The sequence below is a fragment of the Diabrotica virgifera genome, chromosome 2 (assembly GCF_917563875.1).
Source record: "Diabrotica virgifera virgifera chromosome 2, PGI_DIABVI_V3a".
In the NCBI taxonomy this organism is placed as follows: Eukaryota; Metazoa; Arthropoda; class Insecta; order Coleoptera; family Chrysomelidae; genus Diabrotica; species Diabrotica virgifera.
Window position 1 is genome coordinate 37,710,119 of NC_065444.1, and position 20,522 is coordinate 37,730,640.

The following is a 20,522-nucleotide window of genomic DNA, read 5'->3' on the forward strand; positions in this document are numbered from 1 at the left end:
ATGATATATATTCCAAAAAATCGTAATTTAAAAATAAAAATCGACCTGTTTCGGGATTTTTCCTTAAAGTCGTCGGTTTACGAAATATCGAATTTATGCGTTACTTTATGGACGCACTGTATTTGTCGCCAAACTTGTAACGATAATGATACCTCGGCAAGCGATGAGCTGCAATACCATAGACGACCGAAGGATTGTCAGTGTTTGCGCATTCCTTCTTCATAGCACCGCTGGGGGAAATCGAAGGAGTAGTGGCAGCGAGAGCGTATTTAAGGCGAACCAGGAGAATGAGAAGATGAGTCGTGGGTAGCGTATTGAACTAACCATGACTCAACAGCTGCTGCTCGCGTATTGAACGAGCTTTAGCTGGCTTGGCAAAGATGCACCGTTTGTGAGGTGGAGCTATGCCTAGGTAGACGCCACCGTAGTGACGTGGGGTCTTGCCACGATCGTTATCGCAGTAGGCGGTAGTAGCGAGGAGCGAGTGACTGCATTGCAGTGAAATGCGGTCTCCAGGCTACGTTGATTTAACGTAGCGAGATTGTTATTGTATATATTGTTTATCGTATTATTTTAATGTCGCTATTATGATCGGATGATTGTAATAAAGTTTAATATTGTTTTTCCTTTGCAAAAGATGGAATTATATCTTATTTTATTTGTTTTGAACTGTATATAATTATCTTTAATATATTTACTTTATTTTTAACTTGTGTTTTACTGAGTCTGTCGTCCTAAAAGAACTACCCGTTACAAACTAACAACTCAGATTAATTTTGACAGGTTTGAGTATGAGAGCTGGAACAGGAAGCATTCTATCCCCTGACATTGCCAATAATGTAGCCCTCGAATAATTATTTTAAACTGTTTGTCCTTTGTGTCTTGGAAGGAGTTGGGAGAGGCCTATGTCCAAACGTGTACCATAGAAGGCTAAGAAGAAGAAGTCTTTTGACTAACGCATGTTAGTTATATAATATTTACATATATGTTTACGACACTCCTGGATATGCTGGATAGTTTCCTTTTTTAACGAAGTAGTCTACGTTATAATTTTTTTGCACGATTGATCATTTTTGACTGTTTACCGTGACAGATTTTACGTCAGTAGGTGACATTTGCTAGCAACTCGACGGTAAGTAATCCAACTCGACGGTAAGTACTCCAACTCGACGGTAAGTAATTCACTTACCGTCGAGTTAAAAAATCTCTTAATTTTAATTTATTTTTTGAAAGAATAAAGAAAACTAACGAATTATTTATTAATATTGAAACTTATGGTACAATTTGTTAAATTATTTAATGAAATCCCACTTGTTTGGGCTGTGGTTTCACTTCTAACAGAAACTCCTGCAGAATCGCATACATCAGTAGTATCCAACATTTTTTCTCTTCAAATACGCGATCAAAGTTGAAAACTTGGAAATATCAATGCCATCATAAAGAAAAACGGTGGATTTAATCATTGAATATTCTGCCCAGAGGCTTCCAGGAGCTTTCAACTGCATATGTCTTTGAACGAAATATGCCAATAGAGTCTTTTCTTCGATTCTTAAATTCTTACATTCGCACCATTTTTTAAAACTTTGGTAGGTATTTTGATAACGGATTTTGGATTTTTCGGGAATAATTGCGGAACACCCTTCTTCCCAAGCCCGTTCAATTTCTTCAAATTCACTTTCGCTCATATTTTAATTTATAATAATCAAAATTGTACTTAAAATTATTGACAACTAAATAAAAACTCAATTCTCCATTGTTGTTATGCAGCCTAGTTACTACCTAACAACCAAAGTATCTATCTTGATAAAATGAATGAAACTAGTCAATATGACGAAAATGTTTAATTTTATAATTTATAATGGTATCAATCGTGCAAAAAACGTTATAAGCATGTCGAACGTTAAGGGTAACCGATCTCAGACAATAATTGGAGTCGTCGCTCCGCTCCTCCTCCAAACAATTGTCTTCGATCGGTATAAAACCCTTACCGTTCTCCATACTTAATATACTATTATTACACCAGCTCGAGCTCTTGTCAAAGTTTCTCCACTTTTTTCTATCAATAAAATAGCCTTTTTTGACTTATTGCATATGCCCCTGAAGATGCTCTGGGAGCGAAAGTACTTGGGCAAGATTTAATAGATAACTAAGCTTTATACCTGCCTTTTATTTTTAAATTTTAAATAAAATCAGGTTTAAAATAGAGCCAACAGAAAAAATAGGAACAGCTCCAATAGAGGTGACGGAGACACATGGAAAGAAAACACAAAAAATAAACCGTATTTCTTGAAGTTTTAGCAACGTTTCACGGATTTTCACTGAATTTTCTTTTGGCAAAACTCACAACACACTGTACACGATTTCTGTCTGAATAGGAGAATAGTCAAAGTCGCCATAATAAAAATTTTATAACTTTCAACCTGTAGCGCAGCTCACTTACCCTCCCCCATAAATCTTGACCTTTCCCACTCAAAAACTCGATAGCCACTGAACGCGGAGCTTTACCCCTTGTTTCTGGGACTTGTTGCTTGTTGCTGCTCCCGGAGCGGCGTCTGGTCCCGATTTGGAGGTAGCAGGTGGTGGCTGTTTCGATTTTCATGCATCGATTTGTCACCGACGCGAATTACAGCCGTCGGCGTCGTTGACGAGTTTCAATAGATACAATTCTGGTTAAAAAAACCCGGACACTTGCGGTTTTGTATGTTTTTTAAATTTTGTCAGTTCTTATACAGAGTGAGTTTTATGTATGGAAACGCTCAATTATCTCGAAAACGGCTTGCACAATTTTTAAAAGATTTTGGTAGGTAGAGGTTTTCTAATGCGTTTGATATTATAGTACTAATTACATTGTTGTCAGATCTTCTGTTTTTCTGCAAATCTAATGAACTTTCTTATTTCAAATGGAACACCCTATATATTTTTTGCGTTTAAGTCCCTAAGAAATGATGAATATTTTTCATGTTATATTCCCTATACCTAAATGCCATAATTTCGGAGTTATTGCTACATTTATTTAAAAAAAAATCTTTTAAAAATTTAAACAAATTATAAAAATCAATTTTCTCAGCCCAGGTGGATATTATTTTAGGTTATTTGGATCATTGGGAAAAAAAAAATGTCTTTTGTAATTTTTCTCTAAAGTTAATCGTTTTCGAGTAATTAACAATTTAAAACTGAAAAAAAATCGAATAATGACGATTCTTAAGGTTCTAAACCCCAAGTAAAAAATATAATTTTTGAAATTATAAAGTACCTAAATGTAAGCCCAACTCTTCTTCTGATAGCTTGGCATAAGATTTTTTGTCTCTTTTTATTCTAAAACATTGATTTTTAATTTTTAATGAAGTGCATATGAGAGGACGGACGATCGGGCTGCATTAACATTTAAAATTATAATGTTTTAAAATGAAACAATCTTAAATTACTTATCGGTATCTGATAAAACAAGGCTTGAGGTTGAATTTGGGTTTTTCGTAGTTTCAAAAATAAAATTGTTTATTTGTGTTCTTGAACCTTGAAAATCGTCATTATTAGATTTTTTTTCAGTTTTAAATTGTTTATAACTCGGAAACGATTATTTTAGAGAAAAATTATAAAAGATCTTTTTTGTTCCCCATGATAAAAACAACCCAAAATAGTGTTTACCCGGGTCAAAAAAATCGATTTTTATAATTTGTTTCAATTTTTTTTTAAATAAATGTAGCAATAACTCCGAAATTATGGTATTTAGGTATAGGGAATATAACATGAAAAATTATCAGTATTTCTTAGGGACTTCAAAACACAAAAAATATACAGGGTGTTCCATTTGAAATAAGAAAGTTAATTAGATTTCCAGAAAAACGGAAAATATGACAACACTGTAATTAGCACTATAATATCGGCCGCATTAGAAAACCCATACCTACCAAAATCTATAAAAATCGTCCAAGCCGTTTTCGAGATAATTGAGTGTTTCCATACATAAAACTCACTCTGTATAGTAGTTTTAATGGGGAGGAAGTAAACGTTAATAAAAAGAAACGTTCAATATTAAAAACGGTTCTCATTTACGATAAGTTTCACGTTTATTCTGATAAATTCAGATCACTGTTCATTAGTGTTTTCAAATCGTATCAGTATGACTCCCAAAAATAATGCAAAAGTTGTGGAATTACATGAAGATGGTTGCAGTATACCCACAGTCGGAAAAATGAAAGAATACCCATGCGTCATCGATGATATGCATACGAATCAAATCAAAAATTTCTAGTCAAAACAAAGTCTAAACTAAGTTAATACTGAAAATAAACGAATGTGACTACCACCCCACCGTACGATTTTTCGCTACGTAAGAATGTGTCAAAAAATTTTTGTGATGTTATTCTTTTTCTGATAATATATATTTATTGGTGATAAATGTTACTATTACTACCGTAATTAATTATTTGATATAGATTAATAATACAAATATAATGAGTAAGCAAATATAGTATTATGAATTTCTCCATGTTAAAGTTGCCAGTGGACGTAAATAGTAACATGAATTTAAAAAATGTCGTTTATGTCAGCTGCATTAAGTGATTAAAATGAAAGTAAACTTAATGAATTCAGATCATTAGATCATTTTCCAGACATTATCTGCAAATAAATGTACATTCGTGAAAATATACTAATCTGCAGCTTCATACACTATGATTGAAAAGTGAAGTGTAATATGTACACGTTTGGCGAACTCATAGACAGAGGTTAACCATATTGACAGATGATTATTTACAAATTTTATTGACGTATTTTAATTAAATAAATAATCAAAAAACCCAAAAATACAATATAATATCAAAATAGCTCTTAAAAGAACTGAATTTATTCGTATATAATATCACAAGAGAGAAAATTTTGCCGGCAATATTTTCGACTGGTATGAAAGTTTGTTGCCTGGCAATTTTCGCGAATTAAATTTTGACTTAAATCACGAGACGTCAGTCGAGTGATTTATCAAAATTTCATAAGCGAAAATTACCAAAAGGCAACGAACTTGAATGAAACCAGGAGAAAATTTTGCCGGTAAATAATTTTCTCTCGAATGATATTCGACAAGACTATTTCACGAGACAATTAATGCACCACATCAACGAAATATAATCTTTATTTATTTGTTATTACCAGACACTTTCGTGACGGATCTGTCATAATTTTGTCGCTGAGAAATCACGTCGCTAAGGAGTTTTGTCAGTAGAAAACGATGCGTTGCTATGCCGTTTTATCAGTTAAAAACAGTCTAGTGAAATAGTCAAGTAAATATGACTGATTATTAAAATTTATAAACTCTACCGAACCTAACTCAGTTTCACTGTCAAAGTGACAGAAATCGAATCAGTCAGATTATAGTTGACCAGCACGATTACTCGACTAGTAGTTTATACAATCATTATCTCTACTCATGTTTAATGTTTTTCTAAGAATGACATTAGAAGTACAGAAAGATCAAGTGAGTTTAAATTTTCTACTAAATTAATATAACTACGTTGAACAATTGTATCGCCGTCTCACTCTGTCAATTATAAATATGTAACTGCGTATGTCTTGGATAACGTTTTTGCTTTGTAGACAACACTTAATAATCTATCTCTCTCGTTTGTTATTTATAGAAAAAGACAGCAAATCCAAAATATGTGCTTGATATGATCGTTCATGGGTATTCTTTCATTTTTCCGACTGTACGTTATATTGCAACACTTCATTAGTGAACAGTCCAGTTTCTGTGATCATTTGTAAATATCTTGTTAGGTCGATGAGCTGCTGTTAATTTAGGGCATGCTACTGGCTTATGAGAACGTAAACCACTTTCATGCAGGACTCTTCTTTCAGTTTGTGCAGAAATATGAGTTCCTCGAGCATCTAACAAACGACTTGCGAGAACATTTGACGTTCAAGAGCGGTTCTGTAATGCGAAAATATTTAAAAAAAAACGTTCATCACGCTGATCTCTGTACCTTTTTCTGCCTGATCCTGGTCTTCTAGTGCAGGGGTCACCAATTAGTGGACCTCGGTCCACATCCGGACCGTGAGCTAGTTTTGTGCGGACCGTCAATAAATTTAGAATATACCTAGTGTTTGGGAATTTTGAAACAGATAAATATCTCAACTCCCTAATGAGTCTCAGTTGCACTAAACTCACTCCAAACTTCAGACAGGTTGTACATAAAAAATGTCATTTTTCTCTTTAATAATTTAATTTTGTAAAGAGTTTTCCCCCTTATTGATATACTCACTAATCATTAATTTTGAAATTAAGTAAGCTGTAATATAAAATTATCATGTGCATTTTTTTATATTCATTTCCTCTCTACTAAATGTTAAGTAGGAGTACTTTTCAGATGTGCATTTAATTAAAATAATTTTCAGATTTAATAAGTTTGCAACAAACACCTTGCATTGAAACTAATGTAGAAAAGATAACATGTTAATTAGCATTTTGTACTATGATTATTTATTTTAAATTCCTCAGTTTCCTTTCTACAAAATTGAAGATGTCTAAAAACTTCATTAGCATTCAAGATATAAATTCCTAATTTTTAAAATATTCTCAGTAACAATTTACAATACTGCTGTTTTCAAAATATACTGATAATAACATCAAAACAATACACAATTAATTTATATTTTATTTATTGTACCAGGAAAACTTACAGAAAAGTATACAGTGACCAAAAAACAATCAGATATTAGTTTTCCTTTCCATATTAGTCCATGTATGAGGCCACTTTCGTATGAAAAATGTTTCTGACTCGATTTCTTTGCGGATTTCTGTTCAAAAATGTCGCATTTAAACAAATCAGACGGGTGCCGGGTGAAACAATTTTTTAAGCAAATTCAAAATTACTTTTTTGCCTCGAAAAATGTATTTTTAGATTTCTTGGGTAATTATGAACAATAAAGGTCTCTTGTCATATTTCTGAAAAGTTGATAGTTTTCGAGTTATAAGTGATTTAAAATCTGAAAAATGCGAAAATATGCATTTGCGATGCTTGAAAACTCTTAAGTTTTAATAAAATGACATCTTTTTTATTTAAGATGACCCAAAAATGCTAAAACCTTTTTTCGCGGGCAAAAAAGGTGAAGTTTTGAATTTGTTAAAAATAATATTAAACAATTTCTGCCCAAAAATTTCGCCCGGCACCCTTCTGATTTGTTTATAGGGAATATTTTTTAACAAGAATCCACAAAGAAAGCGAATCAGAACACTCAGACACAGGCAGCATAAATCCGGACCCCGGAAATGTAATAGGTTTTCGAAACGGACCCTCAGGGAAACTAATTGGTGCCCCTGTTCTAGTGTATTCTCCAGTCTGACGATACTTCGTAAGAATATTGTGACATAATTTTGTCACCCGACTGTTTTCAGCTCCTTGCCTATTTATTAAATTTAACAGACCCCTTTTTGTTTACCGAATTTGATTTATGCATTTAAGAGGGACCTTTTTAACAGGTACCTCGATATTTCTTTTTCATTCTAGAAAATGCTTATTTAATATTTATGTAAATAACCCTTCGATTGTTATTCTAGAATAAGATGAATTCTTCCGTAATAATCTTTCTTATTCTGGAACATTGTAATAATAGGGGTTTTTGAAATTAGTCAGTTGTGAATTTGAATACGTCGGTGTACTGTGATATGGACGGTACTTTTGGCAATATTTAAATGAGTTGTAATGTTTTTTTATGAGTCCCGTTTTTGCTTACCATCTCTAGACGGACACGAACGTGCATGGAGAATACCCAGATAACGATTTGATTTCACACAGAACGCTGTTTGGTAGAGGAGGTATTATGGTATGGGCGAGCGTTTCTTTCAACGGACGCACCGAATTAATTTTCATCGAACATGGAACTCTAACAGCAGAAAGATACACACAGCAGTATCTGGTGGACAATGTTGTCCCCTACGCTCTTTTCGTTGGGATAATTTCGTATTTATGCACAATAATGAGCGTCCACATACTGCGTGACTCATCATGGACTACCTAAATACTGTCAGAATTCCCGTTTTGGATTGGACCACTTGTAGTCCTGACATGAATCCGTTAAAACATTTATGGGAGATGATGTCTTATGTTATGACAAATAAAAGATAAAAAAATCTGTAAAGAACTTGACGTGAAAGATAAAGATCTATAAAAAGTTACTTACGTTGCTATCGAGATCACATTCTTGACACCGTAGAAAGGCAAGTGCGCCGTGGCAAAAGCTCTACCTTGGGTAAAAACGTCCGTCACTTGTGTGGGAAGGTAAGTCGTCAAATATCCCATCCAACTGCTTTCTTCTACGCTCCTTCTAGGACTGAAAATATAAAGAAGCAAACATCAAATTGTTCCATCTATAGTAAAAACAAGAGTTAAAATGCATGCAGTGTTAGTCTTACGGCGAGTATGGATGCCGCTCATGTCGGCACATTGTATACAACCGTAGGCAATTGTGGTGTACGCGTATATTCCAGTGCTATGATTCTTAAATCCGGTCCTAATGCACCGCTCGGGACAAACCGGCAACGTGGTCGGCCGTTCTCCGGTAAGAAATGCATTGCCCTATGCTACTCGCACTGCATTCTAACTGTAGCTTCTATTTTAGCAGCCAACGTGTCATTATGTAATCATGTTAACCAAGTGATGGTTATATTGGACAACACGTATATGCGAGCACAAACACTTAGATATTTTCGAATAATTGTGAAGTCTAGGAAATATCTAAGAGAGTAAGGGTCATCCATAAACTACGTCGTTGAGAAGAGGGGAGTGCTTATCACGACGGAGTACGACAGGGGTGAGGGGGTATGAGTGCCCATTCGACGTCGTTTAATATATTGGTATATTTAAATTTGTCGCTATTGTGTCTATAAAAATAATTTTTTACTAGCTTCTACGAGAATTAAAGTATCAGATATTCATATAAAAACGTATAGTTTTTGATATGAAATTGAAAATAAAACAAAACGTTTACGAATAAATATACCTTTGTTAAAATTAAAAAGAATAATTCTATTATAGACACTTTTATCGCATACTTTTCATTTCGTTTTTATCAGTCACGGCGTTAAAATATTATTAGGTAGCACCTTTGTACAGGACAACAAACAATAAGACATTGTTCTTTGGGTTTAAACAATCGCTTCTATACATAGAACAACGTCTGGAAGCAAAAAAATATTAAATTGTTAGTTCATTTATGTGCTGCATACTGTGACTGTGTGTGAAACAACAGTTCTGAAAGAACGAATAGAAATAAAATATTGTTTTCTATTTAGTTAGTAAGTCGTATTTATACTTTAGAAGAAATGGCATCGAAATCAAAACAAAATAAATATAAAGATTTATATGATGCAGTTAAGAAAGCATACCCCGCAAAATATTGGTCCAATACTATTTAAATGCATTCATTTTTTTCGAATACTAAGAAAACTAATAAAGAATTTTGAAAAATTTAAACGCAGATTGAAAGACTGCATTATTGCCGAGGGCCAAAAGTTCCTGAAAACATCTATAATGTTTATTTTAATAAGTTACAGGGGTGAAAAAAAGAGACAATTGATTTTTCATTTCAAATATTTCATTTAAAAGAAACCTTTTGTTTATTCTAAGAGACTTTCAACCCTCGGTAATAATGTAATCTCTTATATATACATTAGCACTTCGAGCCAAGCAGGCTCATGGCTTGGTTTACAATCTTCCTCCATTCTTGCTTGTTCTTCGCTTTTTCTTTCCAATTGGTTGCATTGAGATACTTCAGGTCATCATTAACTTCATGGCTCCATCTGGTCCTAGGTCTTCCTTTTCTCTTTTTACCTCCTATTGTAGCGCTTAACATGATTTTAGGCATTCTAACTTGGACCATTCTTTGGACATGTCCTAACCATCTAAGTCTTTGTGATCTTACAACTGCAATTATATTAGGCTCCTTATACAATTCTTCTAATTCCTTGTTTGTTCTTCGTGTCCACTGATTGTTGATTATTTTTCCCCCAAATATCCTTCTAAGTATTTTTCTTTCCCATACTTGTAACATTGATTGCTCGGTTTTTGTCATAGTCCAAGTTTCTGAGGCATACGTAACTATTGGTCGTATCACAGTTTTATACGTTCTTAATTTAGCTGTTTTGGATATATTTTTGCTTCTGAGTATTCTATTGAGTGCATACATGCAACGATTCCCTGACATTAGTCTTTTGTGTATTTCATCCCGGATGTTTGGTTTACTAGAAAATAAGGTCCCTAAATATTCAAATCTGTCTACCTTTTCAAATTTATACATTGTTCCTTCATTCGTTGTTATCATTAAATATTGCCCTTGTTCAAATTTTTTGTCGGTCCATTCCATATACTTAGTTTTTGTTTCATTTATATAAAGTCCTTTTTCTCGAGCTGCCTTTTCTAGTCGTTCTACTACCTCTTTTAATTGTTCCTTGCTTCTGGATAGAATTACTACATCATCCGCGAATGCCAAACATTGATGTTTTTTGTGATATATATGTCCTGATCTGTTAATATTAGCCTCTTTTATTATCATTTCCAATACTACATTAAATAGCAGTGATGACAACGGATCCCCTTGTCGTACTCCTTCTTTCACTTCGAAATTTTCTGTTAGTTTGTTATTTACTTTTACTTTATTTTCTGTTTTCGTAAGTGTAAGCTTTATCATTCTTATTATTTTTGGTGAAACTTCTAGATTTTTTAACGCTTTATATATTTCTTTTCTTTTTATTCTATCAAAAGCTTGCTTAAAATCTAAGAAGAGTGCCATTGTTGGTTTATTATATTCATAGCTCTCAGCTTGTATTTCTCTTAAAGTAAAGATGTTGTCTATAGTACTTCTTCCTTTTCTAAAGCCACACTGGTATTCACCTATGCTATTGTTAAGACTTCTTGCTAGCTTGTTTTTGATGTGGACTGCTAATATCTTATATATTACATTTAATAGTGCCACGCCCCTATAATTTTGACATTCTGCTTTGTCCCCCTTTTTATAAAGAGGACATATCACTGCTTGCTTCCACTCCATTGGTAGTTCTTCCTTTTCCCATATGTTTTTTAGTAATTTGTGTATTTTGTCTGTCAGCTGCGCTCCTCCATATTTTAACATTTCCGCTGTTATAGAATCACTTCCAGGACATTTATAGTTTTTTAGATTCTTAATAATAATTTTAACTTCATTTAGGGATGGTGCTATATCTTCCGTACTGTCTCTTTGCATATTCATTATTTCGTCTGTGTATCCTTCATTATCGTGATTTATGTGTTCTTCATTTCCATCATCTGTGTCTTCTTCATTGTGATTATTTGTGTACTCCCCGTTTAACAATTCCTCAAAATATTGTTTCCATCGTTTTAATATTTCTTGGTCATCAAATATCATTTTTCCTTCTTTATCTTTGTAATAAATGGGCTGTGGTTTATATTCTCTTTTTTGATTTTTAATGCCTTGATATAAATTTCTAATAAGATTATTTTTGTAATTCTCTTCAATGTCTTTCAACTTATCTTCGTAAAATTTTCTCTTTTTATTTCGTAAAATTGCGCTGGTTTTTCTTCTTTGCTCTATGTAAAGTGTTTCCGCTGTTTTTGATTTCAGTCTTAGACTTTCTAATCGTAGCTTGTTCCGTTTCTCTATTTCTAGTTTGCATTCATCGTCGAACCATGCCTTTTGTTGTTTCTTGATTGGCTTGTCAGTATCATCTGCTACGGCTTTTATAGTATTTTTAATTAAGTCCCATGTTTGTTCTACATTGTCATTTTCTGCAATAAGTTCCAGTTTCTTGTTAAGTGTCAACTGGTATACCTTTTTTTCTTCTTCTGTTTGTAACCTGACTAGCTTGTTCTTCATGCGTTTTTCTCTGTTTCTGTTTCTATTTATAGGTATTATTTGGTTCATTTTTATTCCCACTAAAAAGTGGTCTGAATCTATATCTGGCCCTCTATATGTACGTATATGCATTATGCTTTTTTCTACATCCTTCTCTATTAAAACGTGGTCTATTTGGTTTACCGTTTGACCGTCCGGCGATCTCCAAGTGCCCTTGTGTATTTCCTTTCTCTGGAAGTAGGTACTTTTTATTAAAAGGTTTTTTTCTCTTGCAAAGTCGATGAGCATGTGTCCATTTTGATTCGTTGTTGGATGCAAGCTGTATTTTCCTATAGTAGGCTTAAATATGTCCTCTCTACCTATTTTGGCATTGGTATCTCCAAGGACTATTTTGAGATCATATTTGGGGATGCTTTCATATACTTGGTCCAGTAGGTTATAAAACTCTTCCTTTACCTCTATTTCTTTTTCTTCTGAAGGTGCATGAATATTTACAAATGAAATTTTTTGGAATTTTCCTTTTACTCTAAGAACACTAAGTCTATCGGATATTGCTCTGAATTCTACAATTGATGCTCTAAAGTTTTTATGTATTAAAAAGCCTGTACCCAGCATTCTATTTTGCCCTCCACTATTAAAGAGTAAGTAATCTTCTATTTCCTGACTGTATTGTCCTAATTGCTTTGTTTCTTGTAATGCGACAATCTGAAAACTGTATCTTTTAAGTTCAAGTACCATTTGTTTTAATTTTCCTTCTTTGTGACTTCCTCTTATATTCCATGTCGCCATACGTATTACTTCGTTTGATTTTATTGTTTTCTTTTTTGTTTCGTCTTTTCCCTCTTGTCTCCTTTTTCTTTGCCGTGTCGTCTTTATAGTATTGTTCTGTCCGTTATTGCTTATTAGTTTTTTGAGCGGTTATAATTTACTCTTTCCAACTTTTCTCTTTCTCTGTTCCATTTCCATACTTCATTATCCAAAATTAACTTTTGATATCCCACCTTAGCAATTTTCCCTTTGGCCTTCTCTTCTTTAACAGTTGCTCTAATTTTGGATTGTATTTCTCTTTCACGTTTTGTTAGATCATCATTTATGTATATGCGGTTCGGCAGTTCTTTGAGTTTATATGTGTTTTTCATTATTTTCATCTTTTCGTATTTGCTATCCAGTTCGACTAAGTATATTTTATCTCCCAATTTCCTTGCTTCATTTATTTTTACTTCTATACCAATTTCCTTGTCGATAAAATTTTTTACTGAATCTCTTAATACCTTTGGATTATTTGTAGTTATCGGGATGCCTTGTATGACTATATTTTTCCTTCTTTTGTCGCTTTCAAGGTATTGTATTCTCTCGTTGCAACTCATTATTTCTTTCTGCAAATTATTAATTTCTTTTAACATTTTTTCATTATTATTCTTCATTGCTGATATTTCGTTTTTATTTTCAATCTGTTCTTTTTTGAGTTCTTTTAGTTCCTCGGAAATCTCCTTCATTTTCTTATCTTGTTCTTTTTGTTGTTTTCTTATTTCTTCTGTGTCCTCTTTAAGATTTTTTAACATAGACATAATTTGCGTTAGCATTTCTTTGTTGGAACCGTCATCTTTCTTTGGAGATCTGGTAGTTTTTTTAGATTGTTGAAAAGCATCCAAGACATCTGTAGCTTTTCTTTTTCCTGATTCATCTGCTGTAGTTGAGTCATCGGAATCATACATTTTGATTACACCGCGATAGAAACTGGTATCCAGGTCGACCCTTTAAAAAATTGCCGTTTCTCACAGTGTGGCAATTTCTGTGTATTTTTAGTAATTAAAAAATTATTATTCTATTTTTAATAATTAATTATATCAATTTTTATTGTAGTTATTTTGTAACTTTTAAAATTATTCGTTCCCACCTCTACAGGTCTACCAATATTTACAAATTTTAACAGTTTTTTTAACTTTCGTTCTTTTAATTATTGATAATTAGTTTCAACATTAATGGAGTTTATCAAAATATAAAGCTAAATTCAATTTAAAACGGATGCTACTGTAATACTGGTTGCCTAATCTTTAAGAAGTACTCTCACAATTTGTACTTACTAGTTCCCACGTCACTGGGTTCGGTGTGAATTACTGGTTGCTTACACAGCTTCGCACAGCTAGCGCCAGAAGTTAGTTACAATTCAACCTTGCGGATAACTAACCTCTACCCACTGTTAAAAAATCACGTTATTCGTCGTAGAACAGTTTCTTTTACAACCAATAATAATTCTGAGTCTACCTTACCCGTTAAATACCACTTTCACTACAATTTTTCACCAATTTAGTTCGATATTACCCGATAACGAATTAAATATCGGAACACCTATTTTTGCGTTGTTGTCTGGACAGTGGCGTCCAAAATCTTCAATGTAATCTCTTATTCTGCGTTTCAATTTTTCAAATATATTTATTAGTTTTCTCAGGATTCGAAAAAAATTAATGCATTTAAATAGCATTGGACCAAGATTTTACGCCTACCCCCTCATATTTGATTAAAAAAAAACAGAAATAATATTGACTTTTTTTAAATCAATGAAGGGGGGCGTGAGTTGCAACGACGACGTCGACATGGGGGGGTCGTCTCTAAACGACGAATTACGACGGAGAGGGAGGGGGGGAGGGTATTAAAAAGTTCAAATTTTTTACGACGTAGTTTATGGATGCTCCCGTAAGGCTAAGTTTATAGTAAAGCAGTGAGCATAGTAGATGATAGCGTAGAGGTTTACCTAGAGATTCACCCCTATGTGAACAAACGCGTTGGAAGTATTGCACCCGTTTATACTTAAACGGGTTTACAAAACTATAAATTACTTACCGCTTAGTTTCAACTTCGACACCTCTATCTACGCGCCTCTTACCGCTATCCTCGAAGCTCACCGCTTCACTATAAACTGGGACTAAGAGGGTCGGTCCACTGGATAAAACACGTAGAAGCTTTGATTGAATGAAAGTTGTATCTGTGTAAAACAAAATATAGGCAAGTTGCACTCGCTCCTGCAACTCTTAGGTTAGTTTGTTATGCTTTTGGAGACACCAAACAAGAATCTGGAAGTATTTATGGATACAAGAACACAAAAGCTTTGAAATTTTCGAACTGTAAAATCTAGCTACACTAACAAGAGGACGGGTTTTGTTGTCGATCTTTGATAGAAAAAGGCACTCGGAGAAGTTGAATAAAATCCACAATTTCAACTACAAGAAAAAAATGTTACCTAATTGGGAGAGTGGACTACATACATTATGTTTAAGTTAGTCTTTTGTTTAGTATTAAGTACAGCAATTGATAGTTCGCTTACCTATCCTTTGGTTCCTCTAATTTAAATATATGTACAGTTTCCGTATTACTGCTACAGCTCAAGAATTGGCCGCACAAACTGAACGCTATACACGATATGGCAACGCAGCGTTTCACTCCTCTCCTGAACTCGTACAATTTTGAAGCGTCTATTACAGAAAACACTCGGATCACAGTTCCTTTCTCTGACGCCGTAGCTATACGGGTACCATTCGGGCTGAACGCCAACGCAGCTAATGGGCTGTCGTGCGCGTGGATCATAGTTTTCGCGTGCTAGAAAATATACACCAAAAAATTAGTTAAAATCCTTTATAAAAGGTATATCTGATTTAAAAATCCTTTTCGGGTACATCACAGAACGTTTTAGAACTAAAGGGTTCATCGTCAATGCTTTAACAGGTTTTACATGCTTGAGCCACCAAGATATATGGAAGAAAACCCTTTAAATGTTATACAATATTGTAGAAACTTTACATGTTTATATGAAATTAAGTGTGATGTTTAAAATATTCCTAGATTTTACATCAGGCAACATAGGGTTTCACCACAATACGTGGTTGCTCTTCCTGAGGGGCAGAACCTCACATCAAGGCCGGGACACACATATCCGCACCGAGCCAGCACCGAGTCCGCACCGCGCCCGCACCGAGCACTTGCTGTCTCGGTTTGGTGCGGATATGTGTGGCCCAACCCTAAAGGCCGGGACACACATATCCGCACCAAACAGAAACAGCAAGACCGGCCTTGCTGGCTCTGTTGTGTGCGGGCGCGGTGCGGACTCGGTGCTGGCTCGGTGCGGATATGTGTGGCCCAACCCTAAAGGCCGGGGCACACATATCCGCACCGAAAAGAGACAGCAAGGCCGGCCTTGCTGGCTCGGTGCGGATATGTGTGTCCCGTCCTTTAAGGTTGGGCCGCACGCACATATCCGCACCGCGTCCGAGCCAGCATGGCTGGCCAATGGCCATGCTGGCTTGGACGCGGTGCGGATATGTGTGACCCAACCTTAAAAGACGGGACACACACAAAGGCCGGCCTTGCTGTCTCTGTTTGGTGCGGATATGTGTGTCCCCGCCTTTAGGGTTTGGCCACAGATATCCGCACCGCGTCCAAGCCAGCATGGCCATTGGCCAGACTTGCAGAGACAGCATGGTCATTGGCCAGCCATGCTGGCTCTGACGCGGTACGGGTCGGTGCGGATATGTGTGGCCCAACATTTATTCGTATGAATCCTTACATTACAACTACGGGCTCTAAGTAGCAACTCCACATAAAAACGTTTTAGATATTTTACATGTACAATAATTAAAATCATCTTGTTTTTCTTTATCATAAGATTTCTATCTTTCGGGTTCATATTGCCATATAGATCTTTCATGAAAATAATTTCCAAAACATAAATTAAAAAGTATTGGTGACAGGACACAATATTGTGGTACCCATTTCTGAATCTTTAGATCTTGTATGAACAAATTTAAACAACGTCAGGCATGGCGAGCTTCCTAGTGTTAGTCCTTTTGAATTTCGAAGCATAATTAAAGAGCATTGTTGACAAAACACAACCTTGTGGCACTCACTGAATATTTACGACATGATCATCATCAATCAGGGCTGATTTGTCCATTGTTGAATATAGACCTCCTCCAGATATTTTCATCTTCTTCTGTTCTGCGCTTTTGCTATATAGTTGGTCACAATTCTTTTGAGGTCGTCGTTCCACCGCATTGGGCGTCTTCCTCGGCTTCGCTTGTCTGCCCGTGGTCTCCACTCAAGTAATTTTTTTGTCCATCTTGTCGTCTTTCATTCTTGCAACATATCCCGTCCATCTCCATTTTTGTCTTGTAATACGTTCGATAATATCTTCCACTATATTTACATACCATCGTTTAAATCTATATTTTACGTCTTGTTTCAAACAATGGACACAGCCAACAACCTAATGTCGTGAATTTCAAATTCTTGAGAAATTCAGTACATTTAATTAAAATTATGAGGGCACAGTGAAAAGTTCTCAAGTTACCAACAAAAATATCAAATTAATACGTTTGGTTACTGTTTCGTTAGATTTTTTTACGTTTTGAATCTTTCACCGTTTCTTTAACGATCTGCTAGATACAAACTGGTGTGTTCCAATTTGCCGTCAAGTATAAGTCGACCAAATGGATCCACAAACCAGAAGGCTTTCAAGATAGGAGTACTATGAAACGCATTAAATCGAATGAAAGACGCTGAGACGGTAATGTGCTCAAATTAGGACGATTGGATTTAGATCTACGAAGATCAGCAAATGAAAGCCTTTTTAGCAGATTTGACTTGCGGCCTAGAGATAATCATAAACCAAAAACCCCATAGGAGGATCAAGAGTCACCGGAAGCTACGATGGAAGGATCGTACACTACCAAAAACTTGGGTAAATGTGTCTTTTGAGGATTTTGAAAATTATAGAATCACAACAACCAAAACTAACTTTTTTTCTAGTGAAGTGTAGACAGTAAATATAATAATATCGGTTAGGAAGGCGAAGGCTATAACCAGTACTTACAAGTACTCCAAAATGATTTTTAAATTGATTTTAAGATTTTGAAGCAGTAATGTGATTAAATTAGAACGGTTTCGTTTAGATCTCCGAAACTAAGAGAATGAGAACCTTTTTTAACACGTAAGGCTTCCAGCATGGAGTTAAACATGGGCCTCAAGAATCACCGGGAGCTACGAAGAAAGGATCCTACACATCCTTGGGTAGAAATGTTTTTTGAATATTTTAAAGATTCAGACTAGATTTTAAAGACTAGAATCACAACCAAAACTAACTTTTCTCTACACTGTAGAAAGTAAAGATAATGAAATCGGCTGAGAAGATTATAGCTACTATACACAAGTACTCCAAAAAGCTTTTTGAATTTTTTACGTCCCAATGGTAAATAAAGGCCTATTATCAGCAATAAATAGATATTTTCTGAAAAAAAAAAAACGAAAAAATATAAAATATGTTATCTAAAGTGAGACTACAACGAAAATTAACGAAACTTTTAGATAAACAGCGTACTTATTCACTGTTAGATTGAGAGCTTTTCATCTTATCCTCGTCGTCGATATATAAATAAAAAAAACCTACCAGATTAATGGCATCGAAAATCTGTACTTCACCAATAATCGAAGATCCCGGATATGCTATGAAACAGTTATCAGAGGTTATACTTAAAGCACAAAGACCTAAAGGATTTGGAGGTGTGTCCCTAATCGTATGAAGAACTTTCATATCTCTAATGTTATGGATATACAAACTCTCTTCGAGACATACTACAAGTCGAGCTCTGAAACAAAAAGCTTAATTAATGACATTTTTAGTTCAAACTGCTAGAAATGTATCTTCAAAGTTGGCAAAGTAGATTATAGTGGCGTTCAGACGCCGCGATAAATCGCAGCAATTTATTGTGACGATAAATTGCTGCGATTTATTGATACTTTTAAAGCTGTTTAGACGCTGCGATAAATTGTTGCGATTGATTATAAACTGAAACAACTCGATCGTTACAATAAATTGATGCAATCCGACACCAACTCCAATCCAATTGGTGTTCGCTCCAAGCGGTTTGGTGCCAATCAATAAGGGTTGCACGTAATTTTTCCTCTGTTGCCATATTCCAAATTTGAAAAAATATATAGAAAATAATCAAACTTTTTTAGTGACAAGTTTATATGACGTCATTATTACATTTGGTGAGATTGGAAATAGTAACTGATGTATGTCATAATATTGGAGATTAAATATAGATATATTATTGTTTTAATACAATTCAATTAAAATATCCAACAATTTGAATCAAAATCCAATAGAGAAACTAAAGTAACAGAATTTAGTGTGTAGACAGTTTCATAGGACAGTTTACATTTTATTAACCACCTCCACCTCTATAAACAGAAATCTTACATAACCTTCTATAGGGCAACATGAGTTTGACATTTATAATACAGATATAGTTCTTCTCAGGGCCTTCTTTCAGTGCGTCACAGTTTTTCGATTTCATTCAAACGCATTAAGTTTTATGTGACGGAAAAAGCGGTACGTCAGTGATTATACAATTTTTTAACATTAAGGGCCGGTTGTTCGAACCCTAATCAACAATGATCACTATCAAATATTTAATTACTGTCACCAACTGTCAATGTCAACTTTGGTTCCATCCATCCATCCAATGGCACTACAGCCCAAATCGAGCCTTGGCCTCCTTCAATAAGCTTCTCCAATCATTTCGATTTACCGCTGTTCTTTTCCATGAACGCGTTTCCAGGAAGTTCCTGGCATCCTCATCGACTTCGTCTTCCCATCTCTTTTTAGGTCTTCCAACAGGTCTTCTTCCCTGCATTCTTGCATTCAGCAATTTTCTGGGGATTCTATTCTCATGCATGCGGACCACGTGCCCTGCCCACCGTAATCTCTGCAGTTTAGTGTGTTGTGCTAGAGTTGGTTCGCTATATTGCTCGTATATTTCTCTATTATACCTAATTCGCCAGTTGTTATTTTCACTTATTGGGCTCAGTATCCTACGTAATACTTTTCTTTCAAACACATCTAATGCATTGGCAGATTTCTGTGTCACCACCCATGTTTCGCAGCCATAACTTACTATGGGCCTGATTATTGTTTTATATACCCGGAGTTTTGTTTTCCGGTGTACGTCTCGCGATTTGAATATGTGGCCTATCGCGAAATAGGCTTTATTTGCCAGCACAAGCCTTCTATTTATTTCCGGTTCTTCTTCATTGCTTGCAACCAGATCCATTCCTAGGTACGTGAATCTATTCACATGTTCTATATCGTCAATAAAGTGTTGTTGCGCCGGTCTATTTGATCGGGTTTGTATGAGTAGTTTAGTTTTATTTTTGTTTATTGCTAGCCCTACTGCTTCTGCACTCTGTTTCAACTCAACGTAGGTTTCTTCCGCTGCATTCATTGTTCTGCTCATTATGTTTATATCATCCGCGTATGCTGCTAATTGGGTAGATTTGTTTGTAAGTATGTTATTTCCACTCACCGTCAACCGTCTAATTACATATTCAAGAACACTACACATCCATTGGACCACATCCAAAACTATAAAAAAATGTACAGAGTGCTATTAAAAAAATTAAAGTTAGGGGTTGTAACTAAGGGATGACTATTTAGGGGATGATTTTCTCTACGCCATATTAAAGTGTATTACAAATTGAATAGATCAGTTTTTGTCCCATTCGAAAATCTCTATTCGTTAAGAGATATAGCCTGGATAAATTAGTCTGGGACACCCTGTATACAGGGTGTTTCATTAATAATTGTCAATATAGTAACTGGAGAAACCTTAGCACAAAATACGAAGATTTAA

The 20,522-nt window shown here is 34.8% G+C and overlaps 1 protein-coding gene across 8 annotated transcripts in view; it reads right to left on the reverse strand.

Annotated features, from left to right (window-relative positions):
- Positions 1-20,522, reverse strand: part of LOC114329630 (WD repeat domain phosphoinositide-interacting protein 2) — a 68,582-nt gene that overhangs the window by 27,585 nt on the left and 20,475 nt on the right. For all 8 annotated transcript variants that reach the window (XR_007696378.1, XR_007696379.1, XR_007696380.1 and 5 more), the window contains exons 3-5: positions 18,275-18,473; positions 15,161-15,432; positions 8,173-8,322 (exon numbers count right to left, since the gene is read on the reverse strand). Coding sequence is in view for 5 of the 8 variants with exons in the window: in XM_050643595.1 (XP_050499552.1) it covers positions 8,173-8,322; positions 15,161-15,432; positions 18,275-18,473 (621 nt within the window). In the remaining 3 variants the exon portion in view is untranslated. The remainder of the gene's footprint in view (positions 1-8,172; positions 8,323-15,160; positions 15,433-18,274; positions 18,474-20,522) is intronic.